The sequence below is a fragment of the Elaeis guineensis genome, chromosome 5 (genome assembly GCF_000442705.2).
Source record: "Elaeis guineensis isolate ETL-2024a chromosome 5, EG11, whole genome shotgun sequence".
In the NCBI taxonomy this organism is placed as follows: domain Eukaryota; kingdom Viridiplantae; phylum Streptophyta; class Magnoliopsida; order Arecales; family Arecaceae; genus Elaeis; species Elaeis guineensis.
Genome location: NC_025997.2, coordinates 5,317,267 through 5,341,561, shown reverse-complemented (window position 1 = coordinate 5,341,561; position 24,295 = coordinate 5,317,267). Strand labels below are relative to the sequence as shown.

At 34.9% G+C, this 24,295-nt stretch overlaps 2 protein-coding genes across 2 annotated transcripts; both read right to left on the bottom strand.

The window, feature by feature from the left end:
• Positions 1 to 959: 959 nt before the first annotated feature.
• Positions 960 to 14,400, bottom strand: LOC105044633 (uncharacterized). The gene is given in 13 exon segments (XM_073257241.1): positions 960 to 1,437; positions 3,391 to 3,614; positions 5,548 to 5,643; positions 5,789 to 5,845; positions 7,149 to 7,331; positions 7,418 to 7,484; positions 8,321 to 8,385; positions 10,680 to 10,757; positions 10,847 to 10,914; positions 11,496 to 11,604; positions 12,417 to 12,502; positions 13,922 to 14,098; positions 14,101 to 14,400. Coding segments are annotated over 12 exon segments (1,398 nt in total). The 5' UTR covers positions 14,342 to 14,400; the 3' UTR covers positions 960 to 1,437; positions 3,391 to 3,443.
• A 5,054-nt stretch (positions 14,401 to 19,454) lies between these two features.
• Positions 19,455 to 23,983, bottom strand: LOC105044702 (probable serine/threonine-protein kinase PBL25). Its single transcript, XM_029264452.2, has 5 exons — positions 23,364 to 23,983; positions 21,205 to 21,404; positions 20,903 to 21,092; positions 20,288 to 20,679; positions 19,455 to 20,101 (listed from the first exon to the last, which is right to left on the bottom strand). Exons 1-5 carry the CDS (start codon positions 23,506 to 23,508, stop codon positions 19,721 to 19,723), a joined length of 1,308 nt encoding a protein of 435 aa, XP_029120285.1. The 5' UTR covers positions 23,509 to 23,983; the 3' UTR covers positions 19,455 to 19,720.
• Positions 23,984 to 24,295: the final 312 nt, after the last annotated feature.

The following is a 24,295-nucleotide window of genomic DNA, read 5'->3' as shown; positions in this document are numbered from 1 at the left end:
CCTCTCTCCTCCGCCCCCCCCCCCCCCCCCCCCTCCTCACCCATCTCTCCTTCTCTCTCCCTGTGTGTGTCCCTTTCTCCCGCTCCCTCTTCTTATTTCAATTAATTCTGGAACAGTATGGTACGGATCCGTACTGTGTCAAATCAGTCGCCAATCAATATACTCTCTGGTGCCAATTCGATGGATCTTGCTGCGAGCAGTATATCACTTCATTTAATCACATCAGAAGAAAAATTTGGGTGGGAGCAATAAAACTTTCTCAAGTCTCAATTGTAGGTCCTTCATGTGTTGTGTCATGATATCAAATAATTTAGCTAACAAGAATATCCTGCAAATTCCTACATCAATACTAACTTTGCAGCCACTGCATGGGCAACCAGAGAGCATGTCGTGGATCGATTTCATGTGCACATATTGTTTCATAGAAGAAAAGCAAGAACCAGTGCAAACAGACACCGATTAACAAAAAAAGGAAAAAAAGAAAGAAAGAAAGAAAGAAAGGAAGAATCTAAGATACCCGGTATCTTACAAACAAATCTTACAAGCTTCCTCCCAATTCTTGTTGTTGTTCAGCTCCACATTCTGTCATCTTAGAATCAAGAAATCAACTGCGTCCTCTGCTAGTTCAAGTTCAACTTTAATCCAGTGTTGAGACAGCAAAAGAATTTTCAGTTTTCTTTGTAAAAATTTCCATTTGCATCCTGTTTAACAACCCATTTCTCTGTTACTATTGAAGGAATCAATTACATGTAATGAGCACAAAGCTAGTCCAGAGGCAAAGTCCAAAATTATGGAAGCCGATGGTACAAAGAAATCATCTCTCTTTCATGCACATACAGCATCTATAGGCATATACAGATACAAAAATATAGATCCACCGATGTGTCAACATAAATACATATGTATAACTTATGGGGCCTACTTGTGTGCATTCACGACATGTCACTCCACATCACATATACATGATAACACCAGTTAGCTGGATGTGGATGCAACATTCTCTATTAAAGTTATTCAGAATGCAGGTAAATGCCAATGTGGAATAAATTCTAAAACCCTGGATGCAATTGAGAGTGTGAAAGCAGGGGAACATCAAACAATTTCTAGTTCTCTGTAGTGCATTGCATAATGACAAATAAAAATATGTTTAGATCAAACAAACATGACAAATCAAATTTCATAAACCAACTGGGAGGACTTGCTCTCATTACTTGATCTCTTTCAGAGCTATCGAAGCTGACACAGAGCTGCCACCACAGTCCACACACGCACGCACGGACGCACACACGCACAGAGAGAGAGAGAGCTGGTGACCAGTGGTTTGGGGCAATCCTGGGCAGGAGACAGCAGAGAGATGAGCAGCATGAATCGGAAGCTTGTCATAGTCACAAGGACTTCAGTAAATCAACCACTGGTACTGCACTTCAGTTACAGCAACTGCATAAAGAAATTCAGGTATCAAACTGGGAGGCACTGATGTGGGGTCTTGATTTTGCACTGACAAAAAAATGAGAAGGCATTGTTCTGATATTTTGAGAATTTTGATGGATATCAAATTCTATTGTTATTAGATCATTTTATTTAACCTAACTGGAGCCCTGCCCTTCAGGAAATAAACTGCACAAATCAACATGGAGCTAATGATGAGGTAAGAAACATAGCATTGGAATCAAGATGTGCTCCATCCATATCTTACATATTACAAGGTGAAAAAGCATCAAGATGGCCAAGTCAAATATGACTAAGTGAAGGTATGTGGAGCACTATGCAGGGTATGTCAAGTGCGGGCAGGTGAGGAAGAAATTTACCGTTGGTATTCTTTTACCATCATCATATTGAAGAGACAATGCTCCTCCTTTGAGCATCAATCATATTCAAGCCAAATTGTATGGTCTTTCCAAGAATTCTATGCAATTTTCCCACTAATCTATGTGGACACTTAGACCCAGATTAAATTTACATATCACACTCCAACAACAGACAGGATCATCCATATCTTTAAGAAAAGACTACACAGCAACTAAGAAGCTTGATACCATATGGTAGGATATTAGAGAAGTAAATGCATATACATCTTAAAGCATTCTCAAACAATAACAAATGTTCATAAACAGGAGCGGACATCTCTAATGGAAATGGCTATGAGAAATTTTTGCAGCATCGCACCTTGACAATGTTGGATCTGCAATATTGACACATTAAATAGATGGAAAAAAGAGAAGAATATGCAAACTCTGCAAGCGAAAAGGATCTAAAACATAGACAGAATGATGTAAATATGCAGAGGCTTGCAAATGAAGATGGAGATATTATGCAACTAAATTCCAGAGTCTTTTCAAGTGATTGCAGAATTAGCTAAAAAATGCGGAAGAAGACAGCATTTAGTACCATAACTCCATCAATATTAAAAGAACAGAAAAAAAAGAAAAAAAAATACTAGGAAAATCATATAAGTTAGAGAGCAGTAAAATCTTTCTATGAGGTTGCCATTAATTACAAGCAGCAGCACTACTGATATAAGTAGTTATGTACCAAGCTATAGCTTTAATTCAATGATGGATCAACAACATTTTTTAACTAAAAGCAAATCAAAGCTACAGTTGCTTTTCTTACTTCTTTGGCATAAAACACTAACAAATGTCACAAATCAGATTGGATAGCCAACTAAAATGACTTACAAGCTTATTGCTTTATATATCTTCAAGTGTTACCAAGCCATTGGATTCATGCAAAGAGTCCGACCATAAACATTATCAAAGCTCTCAAATAAATCTAAATCACCACCATTTTGAGTATCAGAATCAGAAAGAAGAGCATGTGATGATGTCTTCAATGGCCAAGGAGAGAGAGGAAGAGGAAGATGTAAGTGGCTGAAATATAGTGGGTGAAAGGTAGGGACTGAATGACAGACAAGGAGATACTCACCAAAAATGATAAGGCAAAATGAATTCATAAAGCAGAAATACAAGAGACGAAGAGAGGCAGCAGACGGAAAAAGACAGACTACCCATTATCTTAAAGCAATCACATATACCTAACATCTTTACCCATCCACTTTATGGAATTTGACGAATCCAGTTGCCCGAATGAAAGAACACCTTGATCAAAGAATGGTCAACACAACAAGACACTTATAAAAATAACAGGTTCCTAACTGGATATGGAGAATTTGTTTAAAGAAACAACTAGACATAATAGCACCAAAGTTCAGCTTCAAACAACGGCATAAAAAGTTCATGCAGAATTCACTATATGGAAAGGGCTGTGACAAAAGAACCATTCTTTCATTTTCACATCGAGAAGATACCATCACATAACATGATTCATTTACAAAAGAATGTTAATACATAATGAGATGGGAGAGAACTGCACTTAGGCATAAATTCTTACACAAAATCTGAAATTTCAGGCAAATTTTTGCTAGTGAGAACTGCCAAAATCTATTAGCTCTGGGAATCTTCATTTGCTGGAGCTCCTTTGACTCGCATATTAACTGGATCTGTATTGCTACCAACTAAATTATGTTTCCTTTCTGCCTGTAGTGATCGGCACAAAGATTCAAGCTTCTCTTTCTGGTTCTTCACTTTTTCGAGCTGTTTCTTCATAAGTTCCCGCTTTGACAATTAAAAAGGAGAGCAAAACCATTAAGATTGTCATTTGTCAAAGGGGAGGGAAACAATAGGTGCAAGTATATAATAGCCACAGGACCTTTGAAAACAAGCTAAACCTCTGAGGGCCAAACAATAGGACAGATTTTGTGGTTTCCTTTAGCAGGGCAAATATAATTGTTTAAGTGGAGATCATATGTGCCAACAAATCATGATTATTTATGATTATTCCATTCCTATGTGTTTACAAATTCGAAAATTTAAAAATAAATAAATAAAATTCTATTTATAACTTCCAACTTCAGCGTTCTTATTTAAATCATGTCTTGGCAACCCAACCCACTCTCCTGAAAATTCTCAACAGCCAATCATGTGATTTTTCTGCAAAAAAATGGCAGGAAAATGTTATTTATACTCTTTTTTTCTGTGGAAAAAGTAGACAGATGCAGCCATTATATCTGCACTTTATTCATGAAGGACAACTCAAAATACATGAAGCAAGGGCATCCCATACAAATACCTTTGAACTAGTATACAACAGGATTTTCACTCAGTTCTATCACATCTCTCATATTACCGTTCTATGACAGAGAAAGCTAATGCTTGCCTTATATGTAAACCGGAAAAGTTACTGTCTCCATAAATCTAAAAAGGGAAAAAAAAGGACCTTTGAGATTTTTCAAACCATTGAATTTACTTCCCACCCCCCTCTAAATTCTCTTCTCCACCTGTAATGATTGACATCAAGATTCAAGCATATTATTTTGATTTTCACCTTTCTATGTTTCTTTATAAATTCAAACATTGAAACATCTAGAAAACAGTTTTGACATATTATCTTCTGAACAAATAAGTTAGCTACAGATACATGTGAGAAATATTTGATAAAAGGGAACAGATACTTGACAATCAAACTGAAAAGCAAGGATTTCCCTTGGTGTTTTTGCAGGGTATGTCCAATCTGCGATAGAGATACAAGAAAAAGCTTGAATCTTGTAATTTTTCTCCCAGCTACAAATTATCATCAAGAGCATGATCAAAATTCATATATCGCTACTAGCTTCCATATTGTAACTTGGTGTGAGTAGGTAAAAGAGACCTATATATCTATGCCCATCTCTAAGCAAAATTATGAATTAGAATCCTGGTATCTCTGTGTGTCTGTGTCTGTCCGTTCGGGGTGGAGGGGGGGGGGGGCGCGGGGAGGCAAACAGATTATTGTTGTTGTTGTTGTTATAAGGGTTAAAACTATGCTTATCTCTAGATGTACATCCAAGGAAGGTGGAGGCTATATTAGCATGATAGAAAGAAGTAGAAAACAATCTATACTGTCAAAAATGAGCAAAAAGTCGTAAACTGCATGGGAAAATGAAGGGTTGCAACTTAAAAGGTAGGATCAGAAGGCAGGTGAAGGCACAAAATTGTCTAGATGGAGTAGGTGCATAGATGCTTCCCTGACAGAGCATGTATTTGTTGGAAATAAGGGGAATCTGATATAACTAAAGCCAATCTTAAAGGGCTGAGAGCCTGAGACTATGGATAGTCTTTATGCCTATTATAATGGTTGGCATATGGTAAAAGGACACCACTTGCCATTAACTGGTTCAGAGGCCCAAAGTTTGTCTTATCCTCCATGAAAAATACAACCATTTGCCCTTTTTATTTAGATTTTACTTCCATACTTGTCATGCTATTGACAATAAGAACAACAGATATTTACACTATAGACAATATCAGAGGATGACAAACAACCCAACAGCATTTCATGTCTTCTTGACATGGGAATGAGAAAAAAAGGAAACCACACATAATTTACATGGACCAAAACTTTTGTGCAAAGCAAATACCTATCATCTTGGATTCTCAGTGAGATAGTGCCGTTGGAGGGCTAAAAACACCAAAAACTAGCAATTAATTTCAACATGAATGCTCATATTACCTCCTCAACAAGCTTCACGAGGGCAATATCCGACTTCTCACACTTGCTCTTTAAAAATTCATTTTCCTTCTCATGTTCCTTTATCAACTTTGCCATCTGATTAAATTCAAGTGCCAAAGAAACAATATTAGTTAGTATAGATGAGAGGAAAACAGAGAAGATATACATAAAATTATATCTTTAAAAAGTTTGGGGCTATTCTTTATATAAATATGAAATCCGAACTCAAATGCAAAAATACCTCTTCCATCTCCTGCTTAAATGCTTCAAAGACATTGTTGCTTTTTGACAAAGCTTCCTGAAGAGGACAGTATACATTTAAATGTCGGTTTTATTCTCGTTTGATCCATGCAAAAGAAGATATTATCTGGAAAGCATGAGAACTAATGGTGCTGTTGATATTCTGAGATTCTAAACATTCGGTTCCTTCATAGACAGTGGTAGGAATTCCAAGATAAATATCCTCAATTAAGCAGGAAGTAGCATTTATATCCTTCTTTTGGAAGAAATTGATTCGGCCCGATCTTTTCTTGGAAAAAAAAATTAAAAATAAAAAAAGCTGCACCCTTCAGCTAGTGCGCCAGGAGTATCCTCCCAGTCAATCAATTAATCCAGAAACAAGTGTGAGCCAGATGTGCTCATGCCTCCATCATTTAATCAGCAGGTGGTTCTTATTTTATGTTCAAGACCTTAGTGACTGCCCTTTTGTCAATTCATCAAACTTTATCAATACAAAAAATTGAATTTCGGCTGGAAATTTGGGCAACATAAAAAGTCATGCCTGTATAACAGCATTGTAGAGGTAAGAATACCAAATGATGTGCCTAACAACTAGGAATTAAGGATGATTTCCAGGAGGAAACCTACAAAACACAATAAAGGAGTAATGGATGGGTAGTTGAGATGGTGTATTCATGTAAATATTCCAAATAAGGAGATGGTTCAAAATTCTTGTGAAACCATACACCTGGCATTTAGCTTTTCTATCATGCATATGCCTTAAAACTGACTGAGTCAACCATGTAATAAGCTGAATTCTAAGAAATGACAATATAATTATAGTACAAAGTACAAACAAAGTGGATCAAATAACATTCTTACTTGTTAGATTTAATTTATTTTTTGCAAAGACAAACAGCACAAAACTAAATATTCTCTACAATAAGAAGAACAAAATGAAGGTTGACAAGGATAGATAGTTTGAATAATTAATATATTAAACTAACAGACCAGATATTTAGTACGCAGATAATTAGGCTGTTACTTTTCAACACATAAATATTTAGTATTTCCTTCTCATAACCTCTTTCTATATGTATATTATGTAAAGTGGATGAAACAACAACATACACCTTGAGTGTGTTCAACACATCTAGGCCAATTTGCAACTTTATCACATCATCATATATGGGTAAAGCACTAAAATGCAAGTCCAAATACAGATGTTATTCTACAGAATGTCCTAGCAGTGGTGTGGACATCCAACATACCGATATTTTCTCAATCTAAATTAATAACTGACATGTGATAAATGGACATATCCTGATAAATGTGTACTCCGAAGAACCTTTAGTACCACATAATTAGACATGAAAATGTACCTGAAACTGCTGAAATTTTTCCCCATCAGCTGCAAGCTGTAAACGCAAACTCTTCTCAGTGGCCACAAGCTGTGCAATTTGTTCGGCATATAGTTGCATCTGAGTTCGTTCTTGAGCAGACTTCTCTTGTTGTTTTTCAATTTTCAGATCAGCAAGCTGAAGTTCTAGGGCTTTTTGTTTCAACTGCATATTAATTTTTTAAACCAGGAAAAGTAGTTAATCTTATAGTCAGCATGTAGAAAATTAGTCAAAATTAAAGAAGATCTCACTTTTTGAGCAAACTGTTGTTCAGAGAGGTCATATTGATCAGCAAGATGTTTTAACTTATTTCTCAGCCTACAAGAAAATGTCATAGAACTTAGTGTAATATATAAGAAACATGGGAAATATAGTTGGGGGCGGGGGGGACATGTAATATCAAGAAAAACAAAAATTCCAAAATGGCAACCACAATGGAGGTTGAAATGTAGCATGAAATATATTATCATGGCAGGTGCACAATCTGTTTAAAAAAGAAAAGATGTTTGCTGCCAGGAAAAGAATATTTCACATTCATTATGACTGCACCAGATATGAAACATATAAAGCAAAACCACAGACCACACTTCTTAACATGAGGTAAGACAAGTTAGGTAGGATCTCCAAATCACCAATTGTTTTGAGCAGTGATGCATACAACATTGAATAAGATTTTAAATTACATTAATACAATTATACAAACATGTGGACATAGAATCTTAATAACAGGCTTTGGTCCAAGGTCCTTCACAATCACAAATTTGTAATTCTCAGATCATTCTTTTAGTAGATGTTCAGAAGGCTAACTTGTTTTGCCCATCAAATTGACCAAATTTCTGTTAGTTTGTAGATTGTATATGATAAGAGAAACTTCCATTAATGATCATCAAGTACCATCCAAGTTATAATGGTGATTAATAAATGCATAGAAAAAAGATGCAGGGAGAAAATAAGAAAAAGTAATGACTATGTCCAAGAAAAGCAACTCCTAACAAGTCAAGAATTCTCTATTTCTAAACAAAAAAGTCCATGCTTAGCCAAAACAAGATGATAAGAGTATTCTCCAAAAGCAATAAACCAAATGATTCAAGATCCAATTGCAAAAACATATGTTTACTGTGAACTAGACAATCTAAACAAAAATCACATCTTACATCTCATTCTCTCTGAGTTGAGAAAGGCAATCATTTTTCTGCTCCTCGAGCTTATTGTTTACATCCTATAACACAATACAAAGACCACTATCGAAATATGAGTTGCTAGAAATCAGAGAAACAATAAGAAAACTCAACTACAATACAAATGCAAAGCAAACAATATGAAAAGGTTGAAAAAGGGTTAAGGCACATGGCAAGGCAAATAGCCAAAATGAAGTTGATGATTTTTAACCGATGCATGGAAATACCTAGTGAATGTTACGTATGTTTTCCCTCAATTGATCTTACAATAAACAAAGGAAGGCAGATTATTGTGGACCAGTATCATCCATCTTGTTCTTCATAAACAACACCTTGCCAGTGATGTTGCTAAAGTGGAGCAGGCATTCTAGCAGAATACTGATGTGCCGGTAAAAATGATGTAAGATAATAAACCAACATAAACTCACTGTGGACTAATATGAGAAAAAATATTATGACATAAGAGATGACAGAGGAGATTAACTCAGTTTGATTGTGTATATGAGCTGGTCAATAATTTGGCTGACTAATTAGCATGGCCCCAAGTTGCAGAAAGGCACAATGGTTGGACTGATAGATTAATTGTTCAGAAATGGCACAATATAATCCATGCATCCCCCCACCACTGACAGCTCAGCGCCCTCCCCCTCGGCGTGCGCACAGAGAGAGAGAGAGAGAGAGAGAGAGAGAGAGAGAGAGAGGAGAGAACAAAGTTGAAGTAAAGGGTGACAAAACTTAATTAGACAAAAAATGTAGAATACACCTGCTTAACAGTCTGGAAGTTAAGTCACTCATTCAAGTGGACAGAACATTCAAGTATCATGGAGAAAGAACTGCCTCTCCCCTAAAACAACCACAATACTAAAAATACATGAAAATTATATTTTTCAATATTTCTGTCTTTTCTTTTCTTCTTTTTGGTGTGTGTATATGCATTAGTGTTAATAAGGACATTGACTTTGCTTTCTTTCTCTTAAAGTGGCCAATGACATATCTTAGTATAAATACATTTGCCAAAAGGTATGCTCTTGGTTCGATCCACAATGCACAAGACTTTCATAAATTGCCTTGTTGGATGTTATTAAAATGTCCACATCAGATAAGTTCCAACAATCAAATGTGTAATAACTTAACCCTTTTTCTGTTATTTTGCTTAGTATCTTGCATGTGCACAAAATATTTTTCTATTGGCACGTGCACAAGACACCTTACCACCAACGAAGATATTGAAAATTATTAGAAATCTAGCAACCCAATTCTGCAGAAAATTTGGTGAGTAGAAAAATGTCCTCAATGAATAATTAGTGACACAAAACTTGACTTTGCTTGCAATAGAAGCTATAGAGGGTGGACAAAGTATATAACATTCACAACCAAGCTGCTCCCATACATGGCTATCTTATAATTTTTATTATTGGAATTAGAAAAAAAAAAAAAACTGATTGTCTTTGTGCCTTAAAATCCATTCATTTTGTGTGCATGGTGGTTCTGAATAAGATCTTGATCCCTGACTTTCAGAAGGATGCTTGTACTTAGCAGTTTATTTTGTGTGAAAATGAGGTTTAAGTTTGTTTAGAACGTGCTCATGGGATGTCATGTTGCATAGAAACACAGGAAATGATTCAGAAGGCAGCTCCTTTTACAAGAACCTCTCCTGGGAATATTGGGTTGGCACAGACCCAGCAAGCTATCTTCTGATATTGAAAGAAAGGCTACAACTACACAAGGGATGTTCCAAAGAAATTTGCTGTCAGTGTCTAGATATGGGGCCGATATCTTGATTCAGGGTCTTGAAGAAGGTCAGTTGCACATAGAATCAAGGATGAACAGTTTTTGAATGAAAAACTGTATCCCTTTCTATTGTCTTCTGTCTTCTCTTTGCTTTTGCCTTACGAATGATATCCTCCTCTCTCCTTTATTGTTTTGCTGTTTTTTGATCTATCATACCACCCAGGGTAACTTATTGAACTAAAACATTTTGTTGATATAAAATATTTAATCTCAAAAAAAAAAAAAAAGAAGAGACGAGAAACAAAGATAAAGCTGTTTAGCTATTTTACATCAATAACTTTCTATTGCTTAAATACTGTTTGTATATACAGTAGTGAGGGCTTATGCTGTATATTTGTATTCCATAAGTCACCATTTGAATGCCAAAATTTTTCATTTATGGAGCTTGTTTTGGGTAGCTAATATCTGTTATTTTTCTTTTTCAACATATGGCATCCTCTGAAAGATTCTTGATGTTCCAAACCACATTTATGCAACCCATATATTTTCTTAATGTAATAAGCATTAACTATGTATTTACGACTACTATATAATACGAGCATACCTTGATTGCATCATTAAATTTTGCAGACAAGTCTAGTCTCATATTCTGTCCCTCAGTTGATACTCTTTGGCATTCATCCTGCAATAAAGTACACATATAAACATAGTTCAAGAGCCTATAGAAATAATGCCATTATAATTTGATTGTCATTGAATTGGAGATTGTACCATGAGCATCTTATTGTGACGCTGCAGCTCTCTACAAAGTGACTCAAGCCTTTCTCGAACAGCAACAGCTTGAAGATGCACATAAATTTAAAACAAGAAATCAGATATAATTTAATTGGAAAAAATGTGTTGCAGGAGATAGAGGCCATTGTTACTTATTAAGGAGCTTTCTTACTTAAAATAACTAAATGCATAGAGTTATCAACATCAGAAAACAGGCAGATAAGCATGTGCTGTGGCATATTTATTTAAAAAAAAAAAAGAACTTAAATCTCCCTTTTTAAGGATTCCAACTGTCACAGAGAACCAATGTCTTCACATTCAAGGATTGGGATTCTGATTCCAACTACGGTCATAACAAAGCCTACTGAAAAGATATCTTCAAGCCCATTAAGATGCATCCAAAAAAAATAAAAGAAACTTTTTTAAGAAAATCTGTGGAAAAGGTCATAAATTAATGATTTAGCAAACACCCAAATGAGGAGCACAAGGGTATTGTGATAAATGTGACTATATATTTCATGAAAGGTGGGTGGCACTACCAGAGGGACAAAACATGAACAATGGTCATAATATATGTTTCTAGTTAGTCGTCGGCCATGTACATTTCATATCTTGAAAGTTAATAAAGTAATATTTTGATACTTGCCAGCATCTCTTTCTGCTATAACTTTCTGATAATTCAAAGTAAACTCTAATAGCTCTTTTTCTGACTTTATTCCACGCTTTACAGCTTTACGCTTTGCTTCAGTATTTTCCTGAAAAGACCATAAGGTACAAAGTGATATCACCCTGCAATTCACCCACTGAAAGTAATTAAAAGAAACTAGATAAAATACCAAAAGTACAACAAATTTTCTCTGTCATGAACCCACAAGCTATAGAAAGATTTGTTGCTTTGACACAACAAACTGATCCATGTAATTCTTAACTTATATCCTTCTGGAAAGAAAAAAAATCTAGAAGAAAAAGAAGGTAAGTATGACATATTTACCCTATAATGCAAGTTTTGAAGGAGACAAAAAACTCTTGGAAGAAAACAAGAACACCAAAATACCTAGGTAACACAGAAAAAGCATGGGCAACAAACCAGCTTCCTGGAACAAAGTGATCAGAGAAATGGTGGCCTTTGAAAAAAGGGAAAGTGAAAAAAGAAATATATCATAGCAAAATGGAACTACTACAAATTTACAATTGCTACAGTCAAATTTTGCAAGCATAATTGATAATTCATTTTATCATCAAGGTAAACATCATAAAAAAGCATCACTCAGGTGTGATAAAAGCAGTATAGATGATGATTTCATTAAATTGTCTATGCTATCGATTGTAACTATGAGAAGAAACAGGGTACAGATAAGTTGGTGCGACATCATAAAAAAGCATCACTCAGGTGTAATAAAACCAGTATAGATGATGATTTCATTAAATTGTCTATGCTATTGATCGTAACTATAAAAAGAAACAGGGTACAGATAAGTTGGTGCATGACTATCTCCAATTAATTTTTATTCCTCAACATTGCAGAATTCATATAAAACATCAAGGGTAGTACAATATTAGTGACTACCTTTTGATGTTTTAAAATATCAGCACATTCTACAGTGGATCTTTCCTTCAAATTGGTGGTATGTAACTCCAAGTACCCTTTAGCATCTACAAAGACCATGGGAAAGAAAACACAAGTATCAATAAAGCTGACAGTTCAGTGTAAGTTGCTGTGCATTTAATGAATCATTAGCTTAGATTTGCTGGCTTCTTCAGCACTTACATACTATGAATATATTGCAACACATTCCACCAGGAGTAGTCAAAATAAGAAACTACACATATTTCATGCAGACATCACCAATCCATCCTAATATGCAAGTTTTTGGTATTTCCTTTAGACCGAGAACCAGCATGATTTCTATACGAGTCAAAAATCATTTATTTTAGTTTTTTTTTTTTTGGCTAAAAGTACCGTCACTATGAAATATCTTGTATTTATATGTCTTCATAAAAATATTTATTTATGCAATTGTGCAATTATTATAAAGGAGTTCTCCAGATGGCCATTGTAGATGCGCAACTAAAATTCCCATTACTTGTGATCCCAGACATTTTCAGTTTTTCTTTTTTTACTTAAATTTATGATCACTTTGTTGAAATATATAAGAATAGTATCAGCTAGCCTTGTTAAAGATACTATCAATAAACTAATATCTTGAGGTTAATGCACATGTTATCTGTCTTAGCCAGCATCTTACTTGTATGAGGGCCCATATTTATGATCTTAATATGAAACAACTAGTATTTATCAGAATCAAAAACCGACACACACACAAAAAAAATAAATAAATAAAAGAGAGAGAAATAGCATCTTTAATTTTTCTCTTATCATTTTTCCATATCATCTAAACGGCCAGCTTGTTAAGATCACTTTATCTTGAAGCCGCCACCAAATCCCTCTACTAAAAGGTTCAAAAAAGAACTCCCTGATTTCCCAACAAACTTCCACCTCTTCCTCAAACATATCGCCATTATCCACAATTTCTTGAAACTATTACACTCTGTTCTTAGGCCATTTTTCCTCGAGAAAAAAGAATAAAATAAATTTTTTTTTGTTAAAAAAAAAGATACTCCTATCTGCATCACCTCATTTGACCTTAGCATTTCGTTATGAAATCATCGATTCTTCTTAAATTCCTATTACCTTGTTCAAGCATTCCTTTAACATCCTTCAAAAAACTGGCAGCTTTCTTCCTTAAAAAAGAGGGTTTCATTATTCATAAATACAATCATTAAATCAAAGAATCTCAATAACGGAAGGAGAGTCAAAAAGGAAATGGCTTCCGTTTTGAGAGAACTTCTTAGTTATAGTAAGCTTTCTAGAACTAATCTCAGCGCCCGTTTGTCCTCCGATACACGAAAATCACGAGGTCACACAATCTACATACTTCATTTCAAAAAAAAAAAAAAAAAAGCTAAAAAGATTAGTGATAGAACCCTGAAAAGATAAATATCATGACCTAATTCTTACTTCTGATCATTTGGCGACTTGAGAAAAAACAAATAAAAGACAAAAATCAAAACCTTTTTCAGAGGACTGACAATCCCCTCGGCTTTCTTCTGAAGACGAGGACACCGAGATCTCGTTCTGGGGCGAATTCAGCTCCTTCGACTTCTCCAATGGATCATTGCCCGGTATAGGCATCAAGATACGATCTTCCACTCCCACTGAATCATCGCGATGATCAAGACTGTCCTTTGTGACAGGAAAGCAGTAGATATTTTCGCCGTCAACTTCTCCAGCCCATCCGCTAAGCTGGCTGGATTTAGGGTTTCGGATGCGCCAGAGAGTGACGATCCGTCTCCCAGCTCGCCGGAGGGATCAAGACCGTGCAACGCGTCCTTGTAGTCCGGCGGCGGCGCCGGGGGCTCGGTGGAGCTCTCGACGAAGCCGTCGGGCAGCGAGTCCGCTTCCGGGAGTCGGTTCGCGGGAAAGCTCTCCATGGATAGCAGCGGAAGAGAAATTTCCGGTGGTGGGAACAAGGATGGAAGTGGAAGAAGTGCCAGGGTTTTTGGAGGTTAAAAAGCCCGCACCGGTGAGATGCAATTCGCATCCAAGTCGGCGTTCCTGACGACGCTGTTGCCGACTCCAAATAAAATCGAGGATGACAAGCGTCCGGTAACTATTACCTTCAAACAATGATGCATCTACTGTACCTGATGACAGAATTCTATATATCAAATCATCAACCCACATATCTGCATGATACTGATGGAAACTACCATTGCATGTTATTTTTGAAAATGGATCAAGTTACCAAAGATGCCACTCCTTTCTTTTGGTTTCGGATGAAAGAGATGTTAAACACCGGAAAGGAACGAGCCATACTAATCAGAGCCGGCCCTGATATTTTTTAGGCTTAGGATCAAATAAAAAAAAAATTCTCTATTAAAAATTTAATATATTTTAAATATTAATTATTATTAAAAAATTAATCTACATGTATTTTATAATGTAAATTTTTTTTATAATTTTTTTGTAATCAATATTTGACAATAATTCTTCTTCAATAGATAGCATAGCTAAACCATTTAATCTTTCTTGTAACATTGTTGATCGTAAATATGATTTTAATAATTTTAATTTTAAAAAACTTCTTTCAGCAAAGACAACAGTGACAGGTATGGTCAATAATATTGACAATATTTGACAACATATTTTAATTATTATTAATTAAAATATTAATATTAATTATTATTAAAAAATTAATCTACGTGTATTTTATAATGTAAAATTTTTTATAATTTCTTTGTAATCAATATTTGACAATAATTCTTCTTCAATAGATAGCATAGCTAAACCATTTAATCTTTCTTGTAACATTGTTGATCGTAAATATGATTTTAATAATTTTAATTTTAAAAAACTTCTTTCAGCAGAGACAACAGTGACAGGTATGGTCAATAATATTCTATATGCAATTGATATATTTGGATAATAATTCATTTCATTAATATAATTAAGTATATCCCTAGCAGTATTTTTTTCTTTTGGCATAATTGCTTTTAGAACTTTTAATTCTGAAAATAAATCAATCTCATCAAGGTCATAATGATTATCATTTGTTAAAATATTTTGAAGATTAAGGCAAGATTTTTTCAAACTTTCTTCATCCAATGAAATTAATATTTTGAAATCAAACAAAAATCTAAAATTATTTTTATATAATTAAAATTATTCAAACCTATGTTCCAATGAAAAGATAGCTTGATCTACTAAATATAAAAAATAATTAACTCTAAATGATTCTTCTGATGATTATTCAATATCTACATTAATATTTTCATCAAATTATCTTTTTCTTTTTATTTAACATTTTATACGAAATATAAGATTAATTCTCATTTCATTTATAATTTTCTTAGCTGAAATCATGACAGAAGTAAAGCCAGTTTCTCTATATCTTTCAAAAAATGAAACTAATCTTTTTAACTGATCAATGGCAACATCTATACGCATATCCTTAGATTGTAAATTTTTGCTAACTAAATTAACAATAAATAGTATATCATACCAAATAATCATTCCTAATAAAATTTTAAAATTTTCAAGCTCGTGTGTTGCTAAAGATTCAGTTTTACTCTTTGTTTTTGAATCCTCACAAATTTCAGCTAATTGATATAAAGCTTCTCTTATTTGTGGAGTTTGAAATCTTATTGCTTTGACGCTCTCAATACGACTTTCCAACGTGTTTGTGACAATGACTTTAATGTTAAATTAGGTATATTATCAAGTAAAATTTTTTATCTCTTTGTAGAACCACAAAATACATTATATATACATTGTATTACACCAAAAAAAGTTTTAACTTTACTACAAGATAAAGCCATATCACAAAGTGTTAAGTTAAGACTATGACAAGCACATGGTGTATAAAATACTCTAGGATTTATTTCTAATAATCTTTTTTATACTCCTTAATTTTTTTCTTTCATATTAGATCCATTGTCGTATTCTTGTCCTCTTATATCATCAATGTTTAAATCAAGAGTTTCTATAATAGATTGTAATTCATTAAAAAGGTCTAAACCTGATGTATTATCCACTTTTAAAAATTCTAAAAAGTATTCTTCTATTGTTATTGATCTTTTTGAAATATTCACACATCGTATGATCAAAGACATTTGTTCTTGATGACTTGCATCTGGAGTACAATCAAGTATAATGGAATAATATTTTGCTTCTTTAATTCTTTTAATTATTAAATTTTTTATATTAGATGCTAATGTAATTACTAACTCATTTTGAATTTTATGACTAAGATAATGATATTGAATTTCATTATTTTGAATACGTCTAAGATGTTCTTGCATAATTAGATCAAAAACAGCAATCATTTCGATTAATCGTAAAAAATTACCATTACTATTTTGATAAATCTTTTCATTTGTTCCACGAAAAGCTAAAGAACTTTGAGCAAGAAATTTAACAGTAGCTACTATTCTTAATAGTACTTTTTTCTAATATTCTTTCTCTTTATTAATTTACTCTTGAATATGTTTATCGATTGTTTAATTTTTTTTAAATATATTCTGTAAATCAATCCAAGTGGTCATATTATGAATGTGATCATTACTAGTTTCATGAGCTTTAAGTCTTTCACTAAGGTGTTTCCAATCTCTAAAGCCATCACTTGCTAATTGACTTCTACTACTATTATCATTTGATTTAAATAGCTTACAATAAAAATAAAATAATTTGTCTAACTCTTTTGAATGTACTAACCATTTTCGATCATGTTGCTCTCCATTTGGTAAAGTTCGATTGTAATGTGTTAAAGAAAAATATCTATTATATTGATCAAGAGAGAACTTTATATTAATATCTCTTTTAGGATCATTTTTAATTAATAAATCTTTAGAATTTGTATCAAGACTATCCCATATCCTAGGATCATAAATGTCAAAAGTTTTTGATCCACTTAATTTTTCATTCATTAAATTTTTATCACCACTAATGAGATCATCTGTGCTATTAGTATTATCATTAGTATTATCATTATTAATAATATTATTATCATTATCCAATTCACAAGTAACATTTGTATTTTCATTGACAAATTCACTATCAATATTATTTGAATTCTCAACTATATCACTTTTTTTACTTATAATAAATTTATCAAGACCTCCTTTTAATGATTGAGTTAATTATTCTTGTTTTCTTTTTTCTTAAGTTTTTCATGACCCGAAGGATATTTTCTAGATATCATTTTTATAAATAAAATAATAAATATTAACTAAAATTAGTAATCAATAAATTTAAAGTTTAGAATAATAGAACCTGATTTAAAGCTTTTTGATAGAACAATAGAACTTGCTTGAATGCTTTTTTTATGGAACAAAATTTGAGCAAAAGCTACTATAATTGTAATAAGAATTTAAACCTGAAAAATAAAATATGATAATTAATCAATTATTTTAAGAATAAGATATAGTAAAAAAATAAAAAAATAAAGTGAAATCACAAGCTATCTAAAAAAATAAGATGGATATAAAGATCATAATTATATTTATTTAAAAAAGTAAGTCCTACGTGTACAAAGTTAAATATATTCTATCATATGCAAGAATGCTGACCTATTGATTGAGACTCTCATATAGATGGACCAAATTTCATATGCCTAAACCAATCAGATTATAATTAACAAATCCATGTAATTAATTATGTGAACCATCTTTTTTTTTTTATTGTGTGAACTGTGGATTATCTTTTTTTTTCTTCTTTTTCTTCCATAGTAAAACAGAGGACTCATCCTCTCTTTTTTTTAATGGAACAGTGTGGATCATCTTTTTCTGTTTCTTTTTATTATGGGGACTGTGGATCATTTTTTCTTTTTTCTTCTATTGTAAAACAGAGGATCCTTTCTTTTTTTTTTTTAACGAAATAAAGAACTCATCCCTCGTTCCTGAGGCAAGACCGTAAGGGAGATCCTCTTCTCCGGCCAACACCGCCCATAACTAAAGGAGCGGTCCCCGACGATCGGATGACGACAACCACAGGCTCCAGTGATTTTTTCTTTTAATTTTAAATTTGTTACATGCGCGTAGAGATTGGTCAGAAAAAAAGTTCATCTGGAAGACTCAATAAGCTGAGAACAAGAGAAGCTGAGAGTATAACATATTCAAGGATGTAAAAAGAAAAATAAAAAAAATTATATATAAAGCATCAAAAAATCCAATTCAGCCAACAATGGCCGAATAATAGCAACGGAGTCAAAAATACCAGATCAGATGGTCAGAAGAAAACAGGCATTTAACATCATGTGGTCGATAAGTATTTAACTTTTCGTGAGGGATAGCCTTGACATGGAGCTTGATCTTGTATCCCAACTATGGAAAATTTTGGTCTTCAAAGGAACAACTATCGAAGATATTAGAATTTCAGAAGATAGATAATTCTGACCGTGCTTGCAGATTCAAGAATCTACGAAGCAAAACAGTAATAACGAAAGTACCAAAACCATTAATATACAAACTAAAACTAAATTGATATCTATGAAATACTCAAACAGTCAAAGGGATCAATTACTAGAAGACAATCAGAGCAACCACAAATCCACAACAAAACGACAAGCCTACCAAATGGATAACAGGTAAACAAACCACAAGAGTCGCACAAGTACAGTTATCACAGTTTTTTTATTTTTTCCTTCTTTTTTTCACAGTAAAACAGGGACCTTTTCTCTTTTTTTTTTTTTTTTTTTTTAAGAAAACAGAGAACTCATCCCTGTTTCTGAGCAATGCCACAAGGGAGATCCTCCTCCCCGACCAACACCGCCTACAACTGAAGGGGCGGTCTTCGACGACCGAACGATGACAACCACAGGCTCCGGTGACCGGCGGCGGCCTAACGGTACCGGAAAGATAAAAAAAATGAAAAAACAGGAGAACTTGCTGAACTAGGATTTCAAAATTTTTTCTGACAATAAATCAGCAAAAAATCAAGTTTAAAATTCATAGCAGATTGAAAGAGAATGATTGAAAAGATTTACTTGACTTTTTTATGGATTTTGAACTGATTTTTGATACCCAAAATAAGAAAGAATCACCGATGAACAGCAGAACAGGGAGAAATCAAGGGAGGCGTTGCGAGGTGATGAGAGATGATGGAAAATTATAAGAAAAATCGAGATGATGAGGGCTAAAAAGCTGTTGCTGGGAGCTGTTGGGATGCCGGAACTCAAGAGAGAAAGAACGACGTTTGGTTTACCAAAAAAAAAAAAAAAATTCGGGGGCTGGGGCGGTCGCCCAGTTTGACCCGCCCCAGGGCGGCTCTGATACTAATATAACTACAAGACCAAATTCGGACAATCTATTATATTACAATGAACCAGCAGTTTGATGCTGCACCCCCTGGCCGTGTCTTGAACTCGAACCCCATCGGATGGCCTCTGCAACCGCTTGCTGGCGATCGAAAGCAATCAAATCTTGCAAGCCATGTTCATCTGCTTCAACATCTTCTTCCCATGGTGTGGAGTGGGAGGAATGAGCAGAGCTCCCTTCATGATCAGCCGGTCCTCCTGTAAGGAAGCTCAAGGCCACAACAACATCAGCCATCAATGGTCGGACTTCAGCTTCCTCTTGCAGGCACATTGCAGCCACAGCAACAGCTTGATTCAAGCCTCTCTGTGAGTAGTCCCCTTGGAGCAGTGGGTCGACAAGCTCCGCATACCGCTTCTGGTCTTTGAACATGGGTTGTGCCTGTAATACATAACATGAAGAGGTAGCAATAAACTTAGCACGAGCAAAATGTGTGATGGGACTAATGATATGGAGATTTGTTACATCTTTAGTGAATTTTCAGGCAATGTTGTGTATGAATTCCACTTTATGGTGTTTGAGTCTAATTACACATGCTCGGTATAGATGTATTCAGGTAGTACATACCCAAGTGACCAGATTCTGTTCATCCATATCCTTGGTTGTATCAATGGCTCTTCTCCCTGTGATTAGCTCCAGCAAAACAACTCCGAAACTGTACACATCTGACTTCAAAGTGAGCTGACCTGTTCGTGCATACTCTGGTGCACAGTAGCCATATGTGCCCATCACCCTCGATGAGACATGCAGGTTATCTCCCATTGGACCGAGCTTAGCTAGTCCAAAATCGGAGAGCTTTGGATGATAACTTTCATCAAGTAAGATATTGGATGATTTGAGATCACGATATATCACAGGTGGGTTGGCCTTCTCATGCAAGTATTCTAGACCTTTAGCAGCACCGTAAGCTATACTCATTCTAGTATACCAGCTTAATGGTTTCTGATCAGGAGGGATCTCTGTGAAGACAATGCAGTGCAGAATTCATTAAGTTAAAAGCAATATGCAAAACAACAATGGAAGGATAACTACTATTCATCAACGTCGTATTAGACACATAAAAGAAAGTCATAGGTTTGAAGCCTGAAAATGATGGCCTGTTAATTTTACAGCTAATGCATGTAAAAGAGAGGCAAATGAACCAAGAGAGTTGAAACCAGATGGTTGAAAACCATATCTCACCAAGCAGATGGTCTTCCAAAGAACCTAAGGACATATACTCATACACCAAGAGTCTCTGATCTCCATCAGCACAATAACCAATAAGATTGACCAGATTTTGATGATGGAGGAGGCTAAGCATCAAAACCTCAACCAGAAACTCTTCATTGCCTTGCAAACCATTCCTGTCTAGTTGCTTAACAGCCACAAGCTGATGCAAAACAAAATGGCACAAGTATTTGATCCAATATGTCTCTCAAAATCACCAAAAAAAAGTTCAAGAAAAATCATTGACTAGATAGCAGAGCTAGAGAAACAAATACCCGGTTAGTTTTCTCAAGACGTCCTTTATAAACTCTGCCAAATCCCCCTTCTCCTATCAGGCAGTCAGCACGGAAATTCCTGGTAGCTGTAGCTAGCTCGCGGAATGTAAATGTTTTTGCAGCGATGTTTCCATTTCCAGTTTTCTTTTTCCGTGCTATTTCAGCTGCATTCCCAGTTGAGGTCTTTAGAGGGGCTTTTTCTGCACAGGGAACGTTACAGCATATTCCAGTATCCAAGTTAAGCAATGTCATGTTCCCATAAAGAAGAAATAAATGTGGATCCACTCAGTTGGCTAAACTATTGTCTCTTTTGCAGCAAAACACAACTAAATTTTGCTCACATAGGCAATAACAGTGATATAGATTATTGAGAATGAAGTCTAGAAATGTTTCAACATATAAAAAGTCATTCTGAATTATAAATTCAAAATTAAATCTTAAGCTCATATAGTTTCCATGCAGCAGATATTCTTTCATCAGCACTAGTAAAGAGAACATCAGAATGCACACTGTAATTTATGGTCCACTGATCGAATAAACTCACACTGTCTACAACTGGAAACATTTGGGAGAAAAAAAATGCAAGACACTTGGAAGAGTGAACCTGGATGGAGGAAAACCAGGAACGGGAGAAAATGGGTGCAAGCAAGCTAACATGGGCCCAACACTTCCTAGATTTACATATGGGATTACATGAAAAAGGAATTTGTATTGACTGATTCATGAATCAGTTGTAGAGGGTAAAATTATTACATCCTTGGCTAATTATGATATGGACAAAGTAAAATCCTATACATGACATCTATAGACAAATTGATGCAAGATGTCAAGATGAAAAAGAATAGCTGCAGTGAAGGGCAAATCTGAAGCATATTATTTGTTTGATAATTAATCAATACAAGAATAGTTTAAGACATCTAGTGCATTCACCATAAAATCGAGAAAAGTTTCCATCCACACAAAAGAAATAATATAACATTTACCAAATTAAAACATAAAACTAGAGTAACAAAAGCAAATGGTTAAGCAGGCAAAAGTACCAAGATTCAATCAAGAGGATGTTGGAGGGAAATTGAACACTCAAAATTTTCTCCAACCAATTCCAACTAAGCTTCTAACATTTTAAGGCATTTAGTCCTATATTGGAAAAAGAAAAAGTTGGGAAGGATTTATTAGAAGACCCTACTCTTAGACCTATGAATACAAGCGTGCGAGCCATGCATTAGATCGTGTGCGTGTCTCGGTGGCAAGGACTACATTTTATTTTTCTCTACTTATTTTTTTTCTTATCATTCCAATTTTCTTTATTTAATGTCGGGATAAATATAATTAACGTTGTTTAACGTTAATTGTCCAATTAATAATTTTTCCCATTGGTATTTGCCTGTTGTTTTTTACCTGTTAGTCAATTATTTCATGGTTAATTTTAATGTTGGACTAGCCCAAATGACTAGTCCTTGGGCCTATAAATTGGGCCTGTGGTGAAGGAGTTTGAGTATGCAAGAAAAAATGCCTCCTCTCCTCTTTTAATCTAATATCTTCTTGTTCTCCTCTAAAGCTTTCTTTTTCTAAGTTTTTCTTAATCCATTTCTTTAATCTTTTATCTATTGAGTTGAACCTCTACATCCTCTCTATGATCGTACCTACAGAGATGGTCTTCGGTTGTATTTTAGGATGGAGTCTTAAGTGTAATCCCGCATGAGGTCGAAAATTGCCTGAGGATAGTGTATTGCATACCATATGTAAGTTTTAAATTAATTTTAATATTAATTTTATAATAATATTTTATTGTTAGTTTAATTGTATTACAATCGGCTCGCGATAAACGGATGTAATCACGTATTCCTAACAGAGGATAACACCTAAGGGTGGCAAGTAATTTGAACCAAATAGCAGCTAGAACAACAACATCGATATCCACAGAAAAGACTTTAGACGTTTGCTGTAAAAGATACTCAATGTTGTCTTAGTAAGCTATCATCTAACCTCGTGCGTTACATTGCAAGATCAAAAATTCTATCACTTTTTACTGCTTGGATCCGCACGAATTCATCAGAAATGGCATTCAACATGTCTCATGCTATAACCCTACAAATCCATTAGGAACTTGGACATGTTTTATGCTTCTAACAATAGAAGACGGATGAACAGCAACTCACCAGGCTTCGCGGTTGGGTCGCTGACCCTCGTCGGAGCAAATGCCACGGGAGCCGGCTCCTTCCCTGTCGCCCCAATCTTTCTCGCTACCCTCCTCTCGCCGGCGTCCTCGACCTCCGTCACGCTACAACAAGAAAAGCAGCTCATTTTTCCAAAAGAATCCTTCTAGCTAGCGAACGGACCTGTGGATTCTTCCAAACAATCTTACAGTAACCACTATACTCAAAAAATAATGTACACAAAGAACAAAGTCCCGCGATTCACAAAAAGGGCAAAATCCTCGAATAAAAGCTCCAAAATCTCCTCGAACAAACTCCAAATTTTACCATAAAAAACAAATAACTTCTACAATCGATCCAGTTTAAACACGGAAATGGCCCCAGAAGATCTGAAAAATCCTCCGGGGGAGACAGTTTTTCGTTTTTGGGAAGGGAGGGAGGGATCGAAGAGGAGGAAAAGGGAGACGTCGGTTTCTATTGCGGAAGAGGCGGACATGTCTGAATTAAGGCGGGAATTGAGGACCAGACGTGGGTCAAAATTCGCGCGAGTAGGGAAGAGTCTTGGATCCAACAACGAAGGTTTAGTTTGTTGGAGTTGAGCCGTTGGGGGATGGCTTCAGCGGTTTAAAAAGAAGGGCGGGCGGGCAGAGAAGGTGCGGTTGGTAAAAAATATTTAGGTTGGTACAGTTCGAAAGTCCAACACCAATTTGGTTACCCTGTTAAAACTGGGGGTTTTAGATGGAGTCGCTCTCAAGAAAGTTAGAAAAAGACTAGAATAAGACTGGATTGTTATGGTTGTGATGGGAATTATAATGACTTGAGGTAATTTGTTTTGCTAATTCGAGGATAAGTAGCTTGCTCTACAAAGACTAGTAGTCTGTCCAACTCAGCCAAGTCTCTGGTAAAAAGAATGGCAGCTAATATCGGATGGTTTG

Bases quoted from the DNA above. Each gene is read 5' to 3' on its own strand.
- LOC105044702 (XM_029264452.2), bottom strand. From the start codon at position 23,508: ATGAGCTGCTTTTCTTGTTGTAGCGTGACGGAGGTCGAGGACGCCGGC. The intron at 21,405-23,363 runs GTGAGTTGCTGT...TTCCCTGTGCAG, and splicing joins CGACCCAACCGCGAAGCCTG to AAAAAGCCCCTCTAAAGACC. The intron at 20,680-20,902 runs GTGAGATATGGT...TTGTCTTCACAG, and splicing joins TTTGGAAGACCATCTGCTTG to AGATCCCTCCTGATCAGAAA.